Source organism: Aphelocoma coerulescens, chromosome 2, assembly GCF_041296385.1.
Source record: "Aphelocoma coerulescens isolate FSJ_1873_10779 chromosome 2, UR_Acoe_1.0, whole genome shotgun sequence".
In the NCBI taxonomy this organism is placed as follows: Eukaryota; Metazoa; Chordata; class Aves; order Passeriformes; family Corvidae; genus Aphelocoma; species Aphelocoma coerulescens.
This window is the reverse complement of record NC_091015.1, coordinates 125,748,841-125,771,720: the sequence shown is the minus strand read 5'-3', so window position 1 is coordinate 125,771,720 and position 22,880 is coordinate 125,748,841. Positions and strand designations below refer to the sequence as shown.

The window sequence follows — 22,880 nt, the reverse complement described above, 5'->3', positions numbered from 1 at the left end:
CTGATCAAACATGAAACTTTTGTCAAGAGGAAGTGAATCAAGCCTTAACTATAGAGTTACCTTTCATCTTGAAAACCTGCTGTCTGGACTCCTGTTCTATCATGAGTGAAAAAGATGTAAGGTACTCTTTAAAGCCTTAAGATGAGATTCTTCCAAGGTTCAAACACCTCTCCACTTGAAACACAGGCTATCACGTATAGAGTACCACAAAATGTTTGTTTTCTTTAGTGAAATATATCAGCCACAGAATGCTTGCTAGTTGTGGTTTTGCAACAGGCCACCTCCTCTTGCAAGTGTTTATTACTTCCACTTCAAAAGACGTAAGCTGGTCATTCTGGTTACTCATTCTTCTTCCTGGTGATGCTTATAATATGGGACTCATCATTTTCCTCTTATCACCTGCCTCTATCACATCTGCCATGAAGAGCAGTGGAATATCTGGGATCAATAGTAGTTGTTCCCCAGATGTCATGAATATCTATGTCTTCTTGAAGTCATTTACCAAGTACCTAGAGGTTTCTCAGTATCTGTGAGGTTAAGAAGATAGGAGAATAGCAATGGGTAAGAGGCTAGGACAAAACTGATACAAAATAAACTGAAATAGATGCTTCGCAATAGTGAATGAAGTTGCAACAAAGTTTTAAAGAACAGGGGTAACTGTGGAAAAATCTATAACCTGAATTTAGGAATTCACTGGTTGATTTAGAAGTTTTGAAATTACATCTAAGAAGAGTACAGCATAATTTGAGTAAAACACATCAATCCTTTTTTTTTCCCCCTGAACAGATACATATCAGGACATAATATACAGTACAATGCATATAACTTGTTAGGAAGAAAAGAAGTTATAAAGAAATGTGTGTATGAGACACCAGAGAGAAATTTGTCCTGTTTAATATACTTGCATTCAACATTTTGGCAAATACTTCTTTCAATGTAGAATCAGCCCAATTTCAGGAATATGAACTATGTCTGGGTTAGCAGATGAAACAGAGGCAAGGAACAGGGTTGCAAATGTCTACACTGCTTCATTTTTAGCATTTTCGTAGCATGGCTTTGGACAGTAAGCATCAGCATCCTCCCAGCTGAGGTCTAGACATCCTTCAGCATTTTATAAGACTGTTTCTAACAGACAGTTTAGCTGTAGCCGCCCTTCTTTCAGCCAGTTTACACATGAGGACATGAGTCAGCTGCGAGGCTAAGCCTCTAAGGCAGTCTCTAACCTCTTCCATGTAGAAACACGTGTATCCATATCTGTACATATACAATTCACCTGTGGCAGTGCAGTTTCTCAGTGTTGTTGTCTATCTTACTCAAAAACCCTACTGGCAGTGGTGAGTCCAGGAAAGGTCTGCCACTCTGTCTTTTATTGCAGTGAATCTAAAAGGTAGAATTGACGAAGAGCTAAAGCATGAGCAAGAATTGGAGGAAAAGCAGTACAGACAGGTTTCTTGGTATATGCTACCCATAACATAGACACTCCACAAGTCAAAATGCAATCTGAGCAGAGATGAGGGTAAATCCTCAGCAGCCTCTGTGGGGAAGGCTGCTGATATGCTGATGAGACCCCACCACCAGGTCACAGCTCTGGGGAAGAATGAGAAGTATTAAACATAACAGGACTGCAGAGAAACACTGGTTTCATATCCCCAAAAAGGAAAAAATTCAATACTTGTGTCACAAAACTGAGATTGCTGCAGTCTTCATGCAGTATTGGAGGCATACAAATGATCTCCCTAGAGACAGCCATTCACTGTGCACTTCATACCACCTTGCAGAGACGAATACTGATGAAGCACCAATTCAGCGTAAGCATTTCTAAACAGGAAAAACAGGAAAAGTACATGAGCACTGACCTATTGCTGAAGAAATATTCAGGACCGTGGAAAAGGATGCTAGGGAGACATATCATCAAAAATTCAGCTGATTCAAAAGTTGGCCATACCAACACAGCTTTAATTGAGCTTTGAGAGCAGTGATGTACCCATTTCTAGCCAATGTGCAGAGAGAGCTGCAGCTCATTTCCACCACATCCAAGAGGCTGCACAACATGAGTGTGAAGAAGTGTGGCCAAGTGCTGGCGATATGCAGTAAAACACTTTTGAAGCCAGCTGTTAACACAGAAATTAAACAAGCAAACAAACAAAGGTACTATTATTTGAAATGTCCAATAGTTGATGTCAAGGCGGTACCACTGCCACAAAACATTAATAAAGCAAGCCAGAAGTTCAGCTGAAATGCTGTGTCTGACTGTCCACACCATGAAAGGAAAAGATAACAGTTCCTTTGGTGCCCTCTCTAGCAGCCTAACAGAGATGTACTGTAAGGAGATCGACTCCTCCAGCACATGCTGTAGTGAGATGAAGGCTCTCACAAGACCTAGTAAGAAAATCAAAGTGCAGACATCCCTCAGGTCTGGTGGAGGTGCTGAGGAAGGAAGTGGGGAGAGCAGAAATCCCAGACACCCTCAAACTCATGGAATCCAGAGTTGGCAGCTGTGTTTTTTCATTTTTGCAGTCTTTAGCATTTTTTTTGATGGTGAAAAGCCCTCAAAAATGTCTTGGATGTTTGGGAAGCCTCCCATCAGGGAACACAGCCCTGTAAGGAAGTCACTGTGTGGTAATCCTGAAGATATACTGCTTGATTTGTCTGGGACTAAAAAAGTCTCTGGCTGCAATGTTGAAAATGGGTTCTGGCATGCTGAATCACCCAGTCCCTCGCAATCTGCACTACGTCTTTTGCCAGGTACTGCTGGAGGAAAAAAAAAAAAGGCTCCAGACATCAGCCCGCCCTCAAAGCTATTCCAGCGATAACAGATAAAACAGGACTTTCAGACATCAGGCCTGCAGCTGGCAACAGTTATTGTCTAAGAAGATAGCAGAAGATACCACAGGATGTCTTTATCAACCTTAACAGAGCCAGGAGCAGAGTACAAGTCTGAGTGCAAGGAAGCTGGTTCTCAGAAGAAGAGAGATCTGCACTGTCAGAAATCTCCGGGGTCCTGGGAACTTCCAAATGGTCCTTGAGAAAGACAAAGTTCTTGAAGCCAATGCAAGAAGTTATAAGAATAGCCAAGTAAAGCATCAACCTGCAATCCAGTGTATAAGCAATAGATAAACTTAGATGAGGGAATGAAGAATAGGCAACACAGGTGGTGAACCAGCCTTGTAGCACTACTGTCATTTTAAGCAGCAGGGATTACAGAAGGTGCTTAGGCCTCAGGATGAAACAGAAGAGTGACACTGCAGCAAACACAGCAGGTCTCACCTGCTGTTGACGCAGCAAAGTGTTGACTTTATACTCAAACAGAAATACTAACTATGCTGCACAGGACAGCCCCAAGAATCGCACCATGTGCCTGAGGGCATTTTCCAAACACTTCTTGAACTCTGCCAGGCTGGTGCTGTGACCACTTCCCTGGGGAGCCTGTTCCAGTGCTCAACCACCCTCTGGGTGAAGAACCTGTTAATAATATCTAACCTAAACTTCCCCTAACACAACTTCAGGCCATTTCCTCGGGTCCTGTCACTGGTCACCACAAAAAACAGATCGGTGCCTGCCCCTCATCTTCCCCTCATGAGCATGTTGTAGACTGTAATGAGGTATGCACAATACATGACAAATAAGTATACAGAGAGGGCCCTGTGCAGACCTTGGAGCAGCCTTCCAGTGCCTAAAGGGAGCCTGCAAGAAAGAGAGGGATTTTTATAGGGTCTTATAATAATAGAACAAGGGGGGGAATGGCCTCAAACGAAAAGAGGGTAGATTTAGATTAGATATTCGGAAGAAATGTTTAATATAAACTGGGAAAGGTTGCCTAAAGAGGTTGTGGATGGCCCCTCCCTGGAAGTATTCAAGAGCAGGCTGGATGGGGGGTCTGAGCAACCTGGTCTAGTGGAAAGTGTCCCTGCCCATGGCAGAGGAGCTGGAATTAGATGATTTTTAAGGTCCCTTCCTACACAAACCATTCTATGATCTCTGTTGGGTGCTCACACAAACACACACACAGACATGCATTTCCTAGGAAATCTCGTATGATGCCTTCATGCCTCACTTTGCTGTAGGCAATGAACAATAACGATGAAAATGTACTCAAGTCATAGACGTCAGCCATATAAAAAGCTGGGGACGCGATTTAGCCGTCTCGTTGCCGCTGCTGGCGCCCCGTCCTTCCCTTCCCGGAGCCCCCATGAGTGAGTAGGGCGGTGATCCATCCCGGGGCCGGCAGCATCCCCATTTCCCGGGCTGGCCACACGGTGGGGCGGCCGGCCCGGCCCTGGCTCCGCGGAGCATCCGTGTCCCGGCGGCGGCTGTGCCCAGCAGGTGGCTCTTTCCAACCACACAACGCCGTGCAAGCCCTCGCTTCGCTCCCTGCATCCCAAGGGCAGCGTTCTCCAGTCTTTTGTTCCTCGTATGAATAACGCAGTGGCGTACTGGAAGGTCGGCATTGCTTTCCAGAGAGCAGTGGCTTGGGCTGGGATGTAACACACTTCTGTGGAACGAGTACTTGTTACAGCACTACGCACATTAACAGGGCTGTACTCACTGGACTAGCATCGCATCTCAGTTCTGCCTGAGTAAATCTGGAACAGGTCAGCTGCAGCCAGTGGAGATATTCCAGATGGGAAGGACAGGGGAATTTGGCCCATTGTTAAAATATCTTCATGTAGAAACAATGTAGGAAAATTGAACTATGACCGGTTCCTTCATTATGGGCTAATTTGACTCTAAAATGACCCCTCTTAAGTCGGTGAAGCTACACAGGTGTGAAGGAGAGTGCACACAGAAGCCAGAGCTGCTCGAACTGCTTGATCCAAAAGGAACCATTTTGCATCTATTAATAAATGCAAGTTTATTTGTAAGGAAAATTATTTTCATATAGATATATATAAAATATTGACAGGGTTAGATCCTTAAGAGACACACTTGACTTATTGGAAAGTTCAGACTGAATCAGACTTTTGCTGTTCAATTACCATCTCTTAAATACACCTAAACTCTGGCAAAGTTACTGATTTTAGAAAAAAAATTTATTTATTGGTGCAAAACATTAAAAATGCAGAGATTTTTTACTTGACTGGGAAAACCTTCCAAAATGCTTGGATTTAGTGTGACCATATCGAACTTCAAGCCTACAAGACTGGAGCTTGACATGACTTCATAACAGTCCTTCATTAAATTTGCTGCCATTTCTGCTGATAATTCAGGTCAGCAAGAATTTGTTTCAAAATTTATTAAGGCATATATGTTGGGGTGTGGGAAGAGAATACCATTGTCTAATTGTTTTCCCTCTCTTAATTTTGGGGTTATTTCCCTCTGACATCCAATCTAATCACATTTGAAGTATTCCTCAGTTTCTAATGCTGCTAAACTTTTCCTGCTTCCCAAAGTCACACCATGTCTTTACTTTCCAGGATATATCAGCTGGCACTAAAGGGGAAATATGAAAGCATAGGGTAACCCTGGAGCTGAGTTGATATGTTCCACATTCAACTGACTATTGAAAACCCACCTTTCTTTTTCCCATATTAACCATTTCACACTTTCCTTTGAAATGTAGGAGGCTTATGAATTGCAAGAGCTATGCTGTAGGTGTGAGTTACTTGAGCTTCTACCTCTTCCAGGATGAAGTCGTCACCTGCATCAATAAACCTCCAGAGCTATTTTTAGTAAGCTCCACTGGGCTCAGTGCCTCCTGGGGGTTCTTCCAAACCTCGCCATGTGCTGCCTTCCGTGGACTCTGTGGCAGTCAAAATGATTAAATATGGGAACAGTGATCCAAACGTAATTCATTTAATATTCTGAAACTAGTTTTTCTTGATTCTGCTGTGGTTTATCCAGATATTTAACATTTTCTGATCCACTCTCTTGCTAGTATTGATGCTTGGTAGGGACACTAGTGCTGTCATGAGAAGAACTAAGCTACTGATGAGGCTTAGCTTGGGTCCTTCTTCCCTCTTTGATAATAAACGTAATTCTGGCACCCTTCCATTTCCAGAAAGCCAAATAATGATGTTGCTGTCCTTCTCAGAAAGCCTGACAAGGACAGGGATTTGGTGGAGCTGTCAGAAACAGGGAGACTAAAGTGAAACTCACAGTTTGTTATCTGTGCACAGGAACAAGTGGCCTGATGTAGGTGGGGGGGGAAGCCATTTCTGCTGTAGGGTTGAAGCTCTGGTCCTAATCATTTAGTTGCTGCAAAGCACATGCCAAGGTTTCAGGCAGCAGAATTGCTTGGATCATTTCCTACACACTTTGCAGAGTGGCAATTAGCAGCACAGTGGCATTAACAAGACAGCTTTACGTGAGCTTTCAAAGTAAAAACATAAAGAATCCCTAAAAGACCAACTACTTGTAAAATGTGAGAGGGAAGCTGTAGGCCTGATTTTTCAGAGGTGGGTGCAAGGCTTTGCCTGCAGGCAGCGTGACCATCAATCAGAGCCACCCGCCACCCTCCACCCTCCACACCTCCCTGGCTCCTCCAAGGAGAGGAAACCTGTCTTCTGCATTCGACCTTTGTGTTGCCTTTCCTGCATGGGGATGGATGCCACACATCTCCAAGTGCCCTCTCATCCACATTTGCCGTAAACACCCAGAACACCTGTTTGCTCTGACTCACCCACTCCTCACGCAGACTCTCCCTTTTTTTGACAGCAGACCTCACTCAGGTAGTATGTGCTGCTAATATCCTTTCAGGACCATGTAATAACATGCCTTCTATCCAATTCCTAACATCCTTCAATCAGCTCAGCCAGTGGGCTAACTGCTTACGCTCCTGTGATTTATATAAGTGCAATTAATTTAAACTGCATCACTCCAGTGCTATGCTGCTGAAAATGCCCCGAGAGAGAGAACCTCACTGAATCAGACCCTTTACTTTTAACAAAACACACAAAAGAACAGATCCCAAGCCAGTGAAAATCTGCATGGCTCCATTCATTTCAACACACAAACTTAAACCAGCTCAAGGTCTGAATCACAGCTCGTGTAACAGACTATTTAGATACAGACTAATGCCTCACATCCTGAAGTGCAATGCTTTCCCAGAGCTGGCAGGGGACAGGGATTTGTCAGATGGAACAGAGCTGAGAGGGAAGCAGGACCACAAATGCAACCTTTTAAAAATGCTTTGTGGATTTCTTCATTTCTGTAGAGATGAGGGAAGTAACGGATTGTGTCTCTGCAAGCACTGCTCTCTCAGCTGGAAAAAGCCACCTCTGTTCCTTTTGCCCCAGCTGCAAAGCAAGTACCTGGAAAGTCCCTTTCTTTGCCACTTTCCCTTTCCTTCCATAGCCTGGGTATGTTCCCTGACACTTGGAAATTGATATGGCAGCTTTCACTAACAGACACCAGAGTTAGATGCTGAACAGATGAATCTTTTTTAATCAGTTCTTGAAAATGGCTAACTTTCCCTGCACTTGTTTTGGTATTCCCCAAGATTAAGAAGTCATGCAGCTTGACAAAGCACTTTGCTCTTGCATGTCTTAACAGACCCATCCGGCTTTTTTTTTTTTTTTTTTTTTTTTCCCCCTTCACATCTATTCCAACACCTGCTGCAAAATCGGGCTGGGGTGGTCTCTGTAAAACACCCTCCACACCTCCTCCCAAGAGGAGAGAGAGAGCTCCAGCGTCACACCAGCACAGCATGCCAGTATGTGCCCAGGCAGGTGTAGGTAATACACAACGAGGGGGGGAAGGGGTGGGGAGGGCAGACCAAGAGTCAATCACAGTGTAATTTGTGTTAGAAATTTACCAGTGTTCAGCTGTCCATATTTCCAAAATGCAAATATTTTAAAATTAAAAAACCTGTGACTAAATATCTCCTCTAAATCAATCTAGATAACCAGAATACTCTGTGGCACATTTAAGAGACTTTCATCTTAAATGAAATACATAACATAGATTATACCTTCATAGGAAATCAAGAGGTCCTAAAATATACTAATGGAGAAGGACATTTAAGAGATATTTAAATTACCCAGTCTATAATTTTTGGGGGGTTTGTTTATCTATGCATCTTTTAACTGCTTTGGATAATTAAGAAAATTTCCTTGGCAGTGTCCTAAGAGGATAGGCAAAAGAGTGACATAACTACTCTCAAGGAAGGAAAGGTCTAGGTTTTGCATTCTGCAGATTTTTAAAGTAGAAGAGAAAGTATTCTTCATATGAACAGTCTGAAGCAGTATGCATATTATATAAAGACTATCACCCTGCTCTGAAATATAATCCTTCCCAAGGCTTCTCCCTCTCCTTGAACTCACTTGCAGTATCTGTCTGGTCCTTCTGCCTGGAAGGGTGCAAGTTAGGGAGGCAGGCTGCTCGTCTCCAGCCTTTCCTAAGCACAGCTATTCAAAGGCAGCTCCTAAATGGAGCAGGCACCCATTCAATTCAAAGCCTTCCATTAGGTCTGCCGGCCAACTTGTTATCTTGTAGTGTCGTGTGTATGCGTGTACCCTGTCTGCCCTTAATGAACAGTTTGTCCCATTGTAACTCTCGTATCAAACATCTGGAAACCAGACTTGTTTAAAAGAATAAGAAAAATAGAAAGAATAATAAAAAAATTAAAAAAGGAGAGGAAAAAAAAAGGGGGGGGGAGGTAAAAGAAAAGGGGAAAGAAAGGGATAAAAGGAGGAAAAAAAAGGGGGGGGAAGGTAGGGGGAAGAAGAAAAAGAAGTTTCAGTGCCTATGACTTATCCAGGTCTCTGTCAAAAAGAAAAAAAAAAAAAAAAAAAAAAAAAAAAAGGAATTCAGCTGAATCGGTAAACTGACCTTTATTTGCAAGCATTTTGACCAATACATTTTTGTAGACTGCCGTTCTACAGAGCCACATCCCCCCGCTTCGGAGCAGGGTAACGCGCTCTGCTAGAGCTCTCTCCCCCGTTCACAGCTGTCTCCAGCGGGAGGAGCTGAAACCTGAACCAAACCCTCCGAGTGGGATTGGATCCCACAGCCAGCAGCCCCAGAGCCCTCCCAGAAAAACAGCCTCTTTGGAAAAGTGCTTGAGAACATCCCGAAGCGATTGGAGGAGCGGAAAACCCTTCCCCCCTGCACCTGACTCGTGGGTATTTACAGCACTTTTCAAGGCGGCTCGGCACTGCCACTGCACAAGCGGGAGTGGATGGGCTGCGCGGGGCCGGCAGCGCCGTAGGGACCAGGAGCGGCACCGATGCGCCCGCAGTGAGCCCGCGTGTGCCTGCGCTGCGCTGCGCTGCGCTGCGCCGCCCGGGACCGCTGCACGCACCCGCAAGGACAGAGAGAGTCTGCGAGAAGCACAAACCCTGCGTCCAAAATGCCACGCTCCTTCCTGGTCAAGAAGCATTTCAATTCATCCAAGAAGCCGAATTACAGCGAGCTGGACACTCATACAGGTAACAAAACGAAATCTGGTGCCACCGCGTCGCTTCTGAGGCTGCGGTCGTTGCGTGGCAGGACTGAGGAGGGGTGGGATTGCTCTGCAAGCTGGAGGGGACGGGTTCGTTCATTGCTTGCTCTATTTTCTCCTGCTTACAAGGAGGGAGTTTTGAGAAATATGTCAGTGCGGACCAGAATGAATCATGAAAATGTGCTCACCCACTTGAACCCGAGTTACTTAGAAAGGATTTGGAGTTTTCCTGTTCTGTATCTGTTGGTGGTGGAATTGAAACTTTTATTCAAATCCTTCAGGAAGTTTCACTGCTTCATTGTGTCAGGCTGCACAGATTTAGAAGGGGCATGCTGCCTTGAAGGGAGTCTCCAACTGCAATTTGCCTGTTCAAGGGCACTGTCTTTACCCATCAGAATATGTGTATGAAACAATATTTCCTGAATCACCCTTATATTCAGATTACCTTACTGAGTTTTTCATTTATCCAGCTTTTAATCCTCAAAGTGTTAGTTTTGCTGCTTTTTGAAATACTTTTTGGTTCTCTTACCTTAAAATGTTCTTTTTTCTCCAGTGATTATATCCCCATACCTGTACGAAAGCTATCCAGTCCCTATCATACCACAGCCAGAGATCCTGAGCTCAGTAGCTTACAATCCCATTACTGTGTGGACTACAACTGGGCTGCTACCGTCTCCATTACCCAATGACCTCTCTCCACTTTCTGGATACCCCTCATCTTTGGGAAGAGTCAGCCCACCTCCACCGTCTGACACCTCCTCCAAAGATCACAGCGGTTCAGAAAGCCCCATTAGCGATGAAGAAGAGAGAATCCAGTCAAAGCTTTCAGACCCTCATGCAATCGAAGCTGAAAAGTTCCAGTGCAGTTTATGCAACAAGACCTATTCAACTTTCTCCGGGTTGGCCAAACATAAGCAGCTGCACTGTGATGCCCAGTCTAGGAAATCGTTCAGCTGCAAGTACTGTGACAAGGAGTATGTCAGCCTGGGAGCGCTTAAGATGCACATCAGGACCCACACACTACCTTGTGTCTGCAAGATCTGCGGCAAGGCTTTCTCTAGACCCTGGCTACTTCAAGGACACATTAGAACTCACACTGGTAAGAGCAAGCATTACATTTGCAGTTTCTTGTTGCTATAACATCGGGATGCCTTCTTGCTGTTTTTCTTCACAGGTGCAAAAACCAGCAGGGTTTTTAACTAACCTTGAAATGCGTCCACAGAATTTCAAATGAATCATTAAAAGGCTAAATTCTCCCTCTTGCAGGGAGAGGGGGAAGGTGGGAGGGGGTTTAGCATGGTCTCGTAACTGCAGGCCAGATACTGGCATAAATCAGCACTGCTCCCCTGATAATTTTAGGATGGTTTAGCCCATTTCCACTCTCTGAAGATTTTCCTTTAAGGATTTTGTGTTAACTTTTAGGCTTTGGAAATTGCTAACTTTGAGAAGGCTGCAGCTGACTCTGAAATCAGGCAGCAAAAAGCAATCAATGCATGAGGGGCTGCATTCTGACTCCTTAAGCAGCTGGCAAGTTTTGCATCTGCTATCTCAAGTCCTTAGCAATTAGAATCACATCATCAGCAAAGTAGTTGGGTTTTTTTTCTATTGAGGCAAAAACCGGGTTTTGAGTGTAGTGCTGGGTACAATGTAATGTCTGCACAGCTATTTGCTGCTTTTCAGTCAAAGCCCTTGTTCCCCAGTAATTCACGAAGCACTAAGCAGAAAATGTTCTATGAAAATATTTGAAAATGTTGGGAGGAGCCCAGTGTAGAAGTACTGCATGCACCTGTAGATGCAGAAGGTGTCAGCAGCTTGTCTTCAGAGACTGCACTTAACAGCATATTCTCAATAGACTGGGGTTCTGCAAATACAGTCAGCAGTGCTGAAAGCTGCTGTATCTGTGGCCTGGTTAACTTTTTGTTAGACTTTTTTATTCTTATAACAAGTAATTTCTTTTTGTTCATTTGTTTCTTAGGATAAAAGCAGATTTTACCTGTCCCAAATATGTGCTTTTTGTTTTTTTTAATCTTTATCCTATTTTTTTCTTGATGTTTCCTTTGTAGGAGAGAAGCCGTTTTCCTGTCCTCACTGCAACAGGGCTTTTGCAGACAGATCCAATCTAAGGGCTCATCTGCAGACCCACTCGGATGTGAAGAAATACCAGTGCAAAAATTGCTCCAAAACTTTCTCCAGAATGTCTCTTCTGCACAAACATGAGGAATCTGGCTGCTGTGTAGCACACTGAGTCATGCAGTCAATGTTTACCTGGACTCAATGCATTTCTCCACTTCTGTTCCAAATGATAAGTGGAAATCCAAAGGCGTTTTCTCGTCTACTTTTCAGCCAAAAAAAAACCCAAAAAACCCAAAATACAAAGAAACCAAACCAACAAACCAAAACATCTCCAAACAAGCAAACAAATAAACTAGTGGAAGAACTTAGAATGTCAGTAGAAATGAGCTTTAAGTAGTTTCTGTTCTGCCAAACATTTGCATTCTTAAGTGCGAATTCTGAAATAGGGAGAAAGACGCCATGCATGACATTTCAAGTAGATCTAAAGGAAGCAGCATTATCAGCTTTCTTAATAGATGAAGCCAAATGTAGGTTGTCTTTTCTTGCTTAGAAAAGGCTTCAAAGTTAACAATACATTCCTGCCAAGCCATTTCAACCAAAGAAACAGTATTTTAAGTGGAAACTTTAATGAAAATGCTACCCAAGTGAGTTTTGCTAGACACCATTTATCTCAGGTGCCTTAAAAAGTATTCCGAGTTTACCTTAGTAAATGTTTAATATTATTCGTTGCTGTGTTTTTTTATTTTATTTTATTAGAAGCCAAGGCCTTCATTAATGACCTGAAATGCTTTAAAACTGCATAATTAAAAGAGGGAAAAAAAGTGTAAGAGAATGTACGAAAAAATTAAAAGCCACAAATTAACTGCATGTGCCTTAAAAAATAAATTAAAAAAGATAATACTGTAGCTTCAAACATTCCTGGTGCATGCTTGACCATCATTTAATATGGAATAGTTCCTCTAAACTTCATTTTTTTAAAAAAAACGGGAATAAGTGCAAGAGAGGGGATCCATGGGAGTTTTACAATTTTTTTTTTAAAATGCACAAAGGAAATGCAATATTTTCAGCATTACCCCTCCAAGTGCCTTTTTTATTGATGATTTTGTAAAGTATGTGGACATAATGTAAATATTTTTATTTTTATATGATTGAATGTGTTATGAATGAAAGCAAATTGTTGCCCATAGCAGCATCTATAGATAACTTGAAGAAAGTGTGAAGTGAAACTGATGTTGTTTTCTAGCCACTTTTTTACAATAAACATTTTTAAGTAAGATTTCTGTTGTTTGTTCTAATTAAAGAAAACAACTCTGTGTGTGCTTTGGAACATAGGAAAATGTGAATGTCTCTACATGACCAAATGAAGATAGAAGTGAATTTCAGATGTGAAGACTTACTCCACAAGTTCTAAACATTAGAAAGGAATATATACATTGCATTTTAAAAGACTTTAAACCATACAATGCATTTTTCCAGTCACTGCTTTAAAACACTTGCATTTCTTCTACTTACAAAACTATGACAACATTATGAAATATATTTTCTCAAAAACATTTAAGAGCAACTTTTTTCTTGCATTTTAACAGATGAAAGGATGCTATTAGAGAGGCCTTATACTACTTTCCCTGAGACTTTCACATCAGGGAATCTGGGCCTGATCCAAAGTTCATTAAAGTCAGTGGAGCCTTACAGGAGTCCAGCAATGTTTGCATGATGCTCTTTTAAAGTAGTAGTCAAGTCACAGCATACTATACTTTATATGGCAATTTCAAGATGGTTAAAGATATTTTATTAAAATGTATGACAGGACTGTCAGGTGAATGCATTACAGCTGTATATCAGGTAATATATCACAGGAAAGAAATTATTCCGTAATAAAAAGTAGAAATCTTTTTTCTTCAGGTGATTTGACTAAGCAGTCCAAGATCTTAACTACATAAAAGTATTACATCAACAAATCATGTCTCATCATTAATGTCTGGTGTGAAACAACACCATTTTCAACTTTTAGCAAAGTACAAAGCTAGAAAACAGACAAGCACCTGTTGGTATCCAGTCTGAAGACCCCTATGTCTACACTAGGGTACAACAGGAACAAGTAATAGCAAAAATAAAATTCCAACAATTTACCAAGAATGTTACTGATGTGTAAACACAAGGTGAACATTTCTTGAATAAAAGTGTGTTTCAGCAAAATAATGTGGTAGATCATACATTCCTTCTGTCTCCTCCAGCAGAGTTCTGGAGCAGGGCTTCAGCAGGAGTGCACTGGAGTAATGCAGGCAATAGGCAGAAGTTTTGCACCTTTTCTCCACAGAAAGAATGATACTGAAAACTGAACCTCAAATGAAGCTTTCATATTCTCCAAGCATCTTCTGACAAAATCTCAGGGCTATAACAATGATTCTCTAGGTGCTGCTAGATTTTTTTTTTCAGGAAATAGCTGGAGAGTTCAAGAAAGATAGGGTTAGTGGGAATTTGTGAGGTAACATTTCAAAATGGACACATGAAGGCATCAAATACCCTTGAAAAGTTTCATGTGGTTACTCTATTGATTTGCACTTCCATGTCACTCGCTTTGAAGTCTGTAGGCTCCAGCAGCTCTTTGTGCAGCTCTTTCTTCCCAGAGCAAAGTTTACTGGAGTATGGGCAAAGCTCTGGCAGTCAACAGCTATTTGTACTGTTCTAGGTTTGCTCTCCTCTGTTGTGCCACAAAGACTTTTCCATTGTTTTAATTCACACTTTAAATTCTCTACGCCCATAGTAAATTAAATAGCATAAGAGCTTGACTTCTTGAGTGAGTGGAAATGCTACTGCTGTCCTCAAGGGAAATCAGATGAAAACTTCATCAAAATACAGTATGCTAAACCAAACACAAGTGGAACTGGTCTGATTTGGAGATGACAATTAAGATATGCTACTTTGCATGCCTGTAACACCTGTACTCATAAAACACAAAGATGGGAAAGGCTAGAAGCTCTTTTGGCTCATCTCTGTAATTGAAACAGAGCACTCTATCACAGATCCCTAGGTCTCTGTCCAGTTGCAGCATAAACTTCCCAAGCAGCTAAATTTCTCTGCTTTTCCTGTGTGACTGCTTTCTATTCCCTGTCAAGACATTTCTCCAAAACATATTCCATTAATAGTTTTACCTCATTACCTTAGAAAAGCCCTTCTGCACCTGCACAAGCTATTTATCAATGTAAATTGAATTCTGTTCTGAACTGCTGGTTGATGACTCCTATGACTTTCTCAACACATGATGGAAAAGTTCCCTCCATGGTCACGCTACCCATTATATCTCTTTGGCCATTGCAACATTTCTCAAAATACACCTCTTTTCTATATCCAAATAATCTTTCTAAACTTTGAAATCTTTCTTAGGAAAACATGGTCCTAGTACTCTGAATATCTTCACTGCTCTTTTCTGAAATATCTTTTTTTTTCTTCTTTTTCTTTTTCTTTTTCTTTTTCTTTTTCTTTTTCTTTTTCTTTTTCTTTTTCTTTTTCTTTTTCTTTTTCTTTTTCTTTTTCTTTTCTTTTTTTTTACAGAATGACGTCTAGATCCTTCCTTTGGGATGTTCTGTCAATTTTACTTTTTCAATGTTCTTTCCCAGTGCAGAGAAGAGCAGAGCCACCTCAGCACTTGTGAAGTTATAAGTTAAATATATTAATTTCTTAGGGCTGAAGGCAATAATTGATTCTCTTTGGTTTCCATGTCTCTCTTCCCTTGCTTTTGTTTGGGCATGCTTTTCACTTCACAGGCTGCAGAATGAAGGAAGATGTGCATGAAATGAAGAGAGAACAAAGTACACGTTTAGGCTCAAAGAAGTGCAATTTTCTTACCATGTAATGCAGTTAGGAAAAGCATGTTATACACTCACCAAAGGGTTAAAAGAAGTGTCTCTCAGATTAAGGCACCATGAAATCTTTCTTCTGTATTTTGCTCTATTATTTGGATTATTATAATTCCTGTTGTCATTAAGCAAATTCAGGGCCTATTACTCTAAGCTCTGTAAAATCATATAAAAATGAAGCTCCGTAAACATCCTATAATTTCAATTAAAAAGAAAGCAATTGGAAACCTGATAATTTAATTATGAGGTCTTGTGCTACAGCTGATTTCCCCTGCCACAAAATAAATCAATACTTAATTTGAAAACATATTTTTATTTTTGAATAAGACATTTTCAGTTACAAGTATTACTACTTTGGAAATAATGGGTTTTACTAGCTGTCCCAAGTGCTTGGTTTTGTCTCTTTAAAGTAGGTGTTCTAAAAGTTAGATGATATGAATTAGAACTCTGGTTCACAGAAATACAAGGAGTGGAAGGTGAGAAGTGCACTCCAACCTGCCTGTATTGTAGTACCAAATGATAGCTGCAAGAAACAAGAACAGATTGTTCAAGTTAATCACAGATCATGGAATGATTGAGGTGGGAAGGAACTTCTGCATATTGACCAATCCAACCCCCCTGCTCAAAGCAGGGTCAGGAGAGCAGTTTACCCAAGGCTGTGTTCAGATGGGGTTTTGATATCTCAAGGAAAGGAGACTCCACAACCTCTCTAGGCAGCCTGTGCCAGTGTTCAGTCACAATTACAGTATAAAAGGGTTTTTTCTTGCATTTAAACAGAATCTTCTGTTTTTCTGATGGTATGCATTGCCTCTTGTACTGTCACTGGGCAACACTAAGATTCTGACTGTATTCTTCACTCCCTCACATCAGGAATTTATACACATTAATAAGATCTTACTTGAGCATTTTTTTTCAAGCTGTCTCATTGACTCCAATATGAGAGATGCTCCAATCTCTTAATTACCTTTGTGGTCCTTCACTGGACTCTGGTATTCTCTTGTCAGTCTTGGACTGGTGAGCCCAGAACTGGACACAGTGCTGCAGATGGGCTGTACCAGTGCTGAGTAGAGGTGGAAATACCAATCAGTTTCTGATGGGAGGCTGACAGGAACAGCCACAGCTGTAGAAAAGAAACAAAAATTATGCTTGCACTCTCTGTTGCTTCTTCCCAAAAATTTTCCTTTATACTAAATACATACAAAGTCCTCAGGAACCTTGAAGGTTGTGGAGTGTGGGACTGTGTTTTCCAGGGAAAGCAAGAGTTGCCCTGTCCTGTTGCACACTGCAGCATAAGGGTGCCCCAGCCAAACCAGACTAGAGATAAAAAAAAAAAAAATAGAATTAACAAGTGCATAATGGAACTGTTTTCACATGTTTGGCAGTTTGGTCACTTTGTTCCTCTTCACTTATCTTTCCAATACTTCAAGAATGCCACTCAAACCAATGGGTTTTCTTCTTCTTCTGATTCACTCACTATTTTGGGTAAAAAAACATAAGTATGTGCTCAATCATGGCCCTCCTTCTTTTGTTCTCCCCACATCTCTGCAAGACAAAAGTTATGCAACAGTTGGTTTCTGTTACATCTGTCACCCCTATCCCTTTTACCTGGGTATTGAACATTCCCATGTCTTGTTTCTGTACCTCTCTGTTCTGCTGTCCAGTGCATACACTAGCTGCAAGGATGAAGATCACAGGCAGCCCTTGCTAAGAAGGAATAAAAGACCTTTTATATCTTTCAGTTATATAATAATATTTTTAATTTGTTTTGTCAAAAGAAGACATGAAAAACAGGAATCACATGAATACCAGCTCAAATTCATGTGCTTCCAATATTTTTAGTAGCCTTCATTCTATAAACTTGAAAGAGCAACTGAGGTACGTGCAGATATTCGCACTTTTTTTCACACAAATAGACATAGATCTGCATATTCAAACACACAAATCCTTTCACTGCAGCCCCAGCTTGGGGGATCTACTTCAGAAAATCCCTCAGAGAGGTCCCTGATTTTGTTGCTAGAGCACCCCTCAGTTTAAAAAGTGGATTTAAATGCAAACACAAGGGTTCTGTCTAGCAGGACAAAGTCAAAGGAGGGTATCCTTCAAGCTGTTTGTCCATCCACTCAGCATAGGAATGACTGAGAATGCCACACATTCTGGATCAGAATACTTTCCTAGAAGGTTATCTTTATATTACTTATAAAACAGAGCCTTTTGCCTAACCAAGTGAGACTACAGAAAGCCATTCTTCACTTTGCAAAGCCCCTAGATTCTCCTGACCTCTCACGTTTTAGCCCCTTCCATTACTGCTTTCTCTGCCTTGCTTAGGAATCATCTCCTTCCCAGCTGTGTCTAACAGCGGGTCACCGTCAGGGGATCATGGATCTTTTAATGCCAGAGAGATGAGGGCATTGCTGTGGCCTCTAAGCAGCCCTAGACATGGGTATGACCAACAAATACATGTACCATGCTGGGCCATCCAGTGGCAGCAGCCCCTGACCATCACCTCTCCACACCTTCTCAAAGGCATGACCTGGGAATTGCAGGAGCTTGGATCCCTCTCAGAGAAGTGCCTACGTCTCCCTGGGTGCTGTGGGCTCCCAGTACAAGCTCTGAACATCAGAGTACCATCAGACATCTGCTAAGTCCCTAATAAGAAGCAGTTAGAGTATAAAGTTGCACTGCAATTAGCTCAGATTTTGCACATGTCCCTAAACCAAAGAAAATTCCTTTGAATGTAACCTGCCCTCTCATGTGGGCTGGCAGATCATCCACAGCTGACAATGAATAAAGAGTTAGAAGAATGAAAAGTGACTGTTATTAAGTAACTCCAGTAAAAATTGAATGAAAAACAATCAGCAACTCGCAGTAATAATATTATGCATAAAAGACTAAAAAAATCCCCCCATCTCAGTAAAAGCTTCATTGTATTTGGCATTAAGTCATTAATTTTTTACATTTTTTAGCATTATAAAAAGATATTTTGCAAGACAGTTCACCAAGATTTATAGCAAAGTATTCACTATTAATCTGTAATACATGAAGCCAGGCCAGGTTGCTATGTCCTGAGGAAATTAAAAAAAGAGTCTTGTGACTCGTGATGGACATTTCGTGGTGTTTGTAAAACAGCTTGCCATCTCACTCCAGATCCTAACTAGTTCTGACTGGACAAGGCCAACACTCAAAAACAGTCAGGATTTTTGACAGCTCTCACTTACTGACAGAAAAATCATTTTTTATTTGGAAAATGGCTTTCTGCTTCTAGGTAGTTTCAAGAAATTGCTGCACCCCTTTTCTCTGTCCCCATTTTTCCAGCTATTGGCAGAAAAAAAAAAAAAGTTGCAATTGCCAATACTTTTATTTCCCAGTGACTTTTTCTCAGAGGTTTGAAAGTCATGGCTGTAGTTTGGTGATCACAGCAGATGACTCAGAGCTGCTCCTGAATATTTGAACCCAAATGCTTTGTCAGTCCATAGACAAATATGTCAGCTTGCCACACTGGCAGGACAACAGGGCTTCTGGGAACAAGGATAAGACAAAAAAAGGTCCCAGGGACTGTTGAAATGTCAGCTTTCAACAGGAGGTACTTTGTAGATATTTACAAGCAGAAAATATCAACTACAAATAACCTTCCAGGTCAGTCTTCTGTACCAGGAAAAACTCAAAAATCCAGCACTGCTTAGCTTTGAGAAGAAATTTTGACTCCAGTTAAGAGTCATCTAATAAATCAGGTATGTGTCATCATTGCTCTTAGTGACACAAAATACAGTCAGAACTAAGACTGTAGTAGATTTTTTTAAATTACACATGTAGAAGCTCTTATTAACAGGAACATCAAAAATCATGATAAACTATATATATTTTTATATCTATACAAAACCAAGTAAAATTAAATATGCAGATTTAAAGTTGGGAAAATATTTTAAGAAACAGCCCTGCTACAATGCTGGTTAATTTTTATGTTAGCTGAAAGCTTCTAACCAAAAATAATTTCCTGTTGTTTTTCAGCTTTTAAAGACAGGTATCTCAGAGAAAGGAATATTTTCCAGTTTAAAAAAAAAAAAAAAAAAAAAAAAAAAAGAGTATGCTTCCTTTTTACCAAAATTACATAGATCCCTGAAGGAAACTGAGTTACTTTGACGATCATGATAGAATATTCCTACAGTTTTTATCCTATGTGTGGCATTCTGGTGGAAGCAAAGGTACAGGGCATCCAGGGATTGTCCCTCACGATGGTTTTCTCACCATGAAATTTGCATTTGCCCACATCAAAAGGTTTTGAATCTACATGGACATTTGCTGAGAGAAATGGAATAATCCTTTGCTGCAGTGCAATCCCATGTAGTGCAATCCCATACAGTGCTCGAGAAGGGAGCATAGCCACAAGTCTGCAAGCCTAGGTATCTTGTTCTTCCTAAATCACTGGCCTATTTAGAGCTCTATGGGTCCTTTCTTCTAGTAAACCCTTTTTTCTTCCTTTATGGTCACCCAGGCTGAAGAGGAATCAGAATTATCTGTGATGAGTTCTTGCCTTTTCCTGCACTGCTACAGTTTCTATGACAGATTGTGCTAACAACAATGAGGTTGCAATTCTGAGCTTCTGTGGTAAGTTTATAGCCTTTTTAACATCTTTCTCCTTGGTTTTTGTTATATACTAATGGGAAGAATGCACAATATGGACTTATTATTTAGGCCAAGAACAAGTGATTTTTGAAAATGTAATTCCTCAAAGTTTTTCAGATAACTTGCAGACATGATATTAAATCTGAGCTCCTGTATATTTGAGAAACTTTTTCTATTCATCTTCATATCGTGGTTTCAGCTGGGAGAGAATTAATTTCCTTCTTAGCAGTTGTTAAAGTGTTCTGGTTTTGATCTATTATGAGAATAATGTTGATAATACACTGTTGTTGTTGCTAAGTAGTGCTTATCCTAAATCAAGGACTTTTCAGCCTCCCATTCTCTGCCAGCAAGCAGCTGCACAAGAAGACAGGAGAGAGCACAGGCAGGACAACTTACCTGAACTGGCCAAAAGGATGTTCCTCACCACAGAACAGCATGCCCAGTATATAAATGGGGGGCACTGGCTGGGAAGTGCCAGTCACAACTCAGGAACTGGCTGGATATCAGTAGCAGGTGGTGAGCAATTGTATCATGCATCCCTTATTTCTCTTGGGGTTTATCCCTCTCTCTCTCTCTCTCTACTTTTCACCATGTTTTTAACTCTGTTTGAATTATTGAACGGTCCTTAACCCACCAGAGGTATTACCTTTTTCTGATTCTCTTCCCCATCCCACCAGAGGTGCAGAGAAATGAGAAAACAGCAGGTGTGGTACCAGGCACATCATGATCTAACCCCAGTTGGTTAGATCATGACATTTTGGGGTTAGATCATGACACTTTTGCCTTTCCACCTTGTTTATATCTCCCTGTTTAAAATAAAAAGTAAAAATTTCACAAGAGATCTCTTGAAGACAACCCAAAATTATGGCTCTTCTCTTTGCACTTTAAGCTGATATTCTTGAGAAGGGAACTGCACATATAATGCTTGCTGCTTTGACACTGTGAGAAGAAGTGTGACAGTTCTTAAAGAAAATAAATGCCTGCTTGCATCTTAGGTCACTAATGGAGAGGAAGGAGCTGTTCTGTGGCATTTGTAAAAACAAAAATATGTTGCCATCACACGTGTGATTTTGGTCCCCCAATTTAAACAGGAAACAGCTTTTAGGACTTCTAGCCCAGATAATCTTCTCTTACTCACATTAGTTTGTTCCTAAACATAAAGAGAGATTTTGTCTCAGAAAGATCTTAGAATCTGGCATTGTACTTTTTTTAGGGGCCCATAACTAAAATTGCAGCATATATTACCTACACAGATGAGCACTCTAGTTCAGCATCTATTCAGTCCTTCATTTTGAAAGAAGGAAGTCATATTTTGAAGGGGTGCCATGTAAAACCAAACCATGCATTTTTATTGCTCCTTCACTGACAAGTTATGACCAAGTCAAACTCTCCAGGAGCAGGACTCTCCTCCCTTGAACCAGAGCTACTCTTGTGAATGATTTGTCCTTTAGCCTTATGCTCATGCTCTTTAGAGCTCTGGTAGTGGTGCCTACCATGTTGCCAGGAGTCATCATGCTCTGATCTGGTGCAGCTGGGAAAAAAGCAGGCCAGTGCTTCAGTGAAGTATCCAGAAATGATCTTTCCTCTCCAGAAGATTTTGCTGATGTAACTGTGCAGCAAACCAGCATATACCCAATTCATAATGACAAAATGTCTAGCAGTGCTTCTCCTGGTTGCCCAAGCACAAGAGCAACTTGCAAGCCAATATTGCACCACTAGACTTTAGCTTTTGTCAGTACAGAAGTGTTGGAGGAAAAAATGAAAGAGAGACAGAGAGACAGAGAGACAGAGAGACAGAGAGACAGAGAGACAGAGAGACAGAGGAAAAGCACAAATACATCAGTGCTGCAGTCTTGGAAAATGTACCTGATGCAGACTTGATTTGAGTCTAAGGACAGTACAGCTTACACACCTTGCTCCCAGGATCTGGCCTAAAGTATAGCTCAGACATAATGCTTAAATGGTAGAATTTTAAGGCGGCTTGTGATGGGAATTAGGGTTGGAAAAAGTCCTTCTCCTGGTGATACTACAGCAAATATACTAGAGTTAATCCTTTTGCTTTCATTGTATTTATTCCTTGCCTGGTTTTAGTGAGGATGAATAATGTCCATGTCTTATAACACCTCAGTAATAGTTCAACAGGTTTGCTGTGACCTTTCCTGGTTGGATCAGTACTGATTAGCTGCAGATTTCAGTGTATGATCAGGTGACAAGCCAGGCTTTCAGAGTCTGAACTGTTGTAGTGGCCGTTGAGGAATGTAAAATGACCATTTCTGCTGCTCTTTGAAGGGCAAACTAATAAGTCGGTGGAAATGTAGAGTTAAAGTGAAACGCATTTATTAAATTACTGCTTCTGATTTAGATTTTGCATGGGACTACACATGCATGGACTATTCTGACCTAGGAATGCTGCATTTTGGTTTTAGCTATTTGAACATCCCATTAACTTATGCCAAAGACAAACCTTTCAAGGTAATCTAAAATGTAGACTTCTTAACTGATGTGAATGGCAGCCTTCCTGTTTTAAATTACAAGTTGTAAAAAGAGAGTTCCACTGTCAATCAGACAGCAAATGGTGCTGCACTGGCCTTTCTAGAAAAACAAGCAAGGGGTAATAAATTACTTTATGGTAGGATTGAATTAAAAACAAAAAATCCTTATCAGTGCAATATGTTTTCTGGTCCACCTAAACTCATCTGTTTTAATCTGTTCCAGCTATGTTACATTTCCCATTTTTTTAATTTAAACAAGTCCTTTTAAAAATATATGTGTATGCATACATACAAATGTGAGTACATATATACAGACACATACACGGAAACATTTTCTGCACATAAGCAGAAATAGAATTAAAGTGACACTGCAAATGATACTTTATTTTTTGAGCAGTATTATTAATATAAGGCACATTCCCATTCTCTCTATTCCAAAAACTTGACTTTCATTAA

At 40.9% G+C, this 22,880-nt stretch overlaps 1 protein-coding gene and 1 long non-coding RNA gene across 4 annotated transcripts in view; one reads left to right on the top strand and one right to left on the bottom strand.

The window, feature by feature from the left end:
* Window positions 1-8,774: 8,774 nt before the first annotated feature.
* On the top strand, window positions 8,775-12,731 carry SNAI2 (snail family transcriptional repressor 2). Its single transcript, XM_069004724.1, has 3 exons — window positions 8,775-9,368; window positions 9,936-10,481; window positions 11,446-12,731. Exons 1-3 carry the CDS (start codon window positions 9,290-9,292, stop codon window positions 11,625-11,627), a joined length of 807 nt encoding a protein of 268 aa, XP_068860825.1. The 5' UTR covers window positions 8,775-9,289; the 3' UTR covers window positions 11,628-12,731.
* A 2,290-nt stretch (window positions 12,732-15,021) lies between these two features.
* LOC138105088 (uncharacterized) overlaps window positions 15,022-22,880 on the bottom strand; it is a 128,140-nt gene continuing 120,281 nt past the window's right edge. For 2 of the 3 annotated variants that reach the window (XR_011148380.1, XR_011148379.1), the window contains exons 2-5: window positions 16,512-16,626; window positions 16,277-16,432; window positions 15,340-15,468; window positions 15,022-15,220 (exon numbers count right to left, since the gene is read on the bottom strand). This is a non-coding gene — a long non-coding RNA (uncharacterized lncRNA). The remainder of the gene's footprint in view (window positions 15,221-15,339; window positions 15,469-16,276; window positions 16,433-16,511; window positions 16,627-22,880) is intronic. The other variant, XR_011148381.1, reaches the window with a different exon arrangement.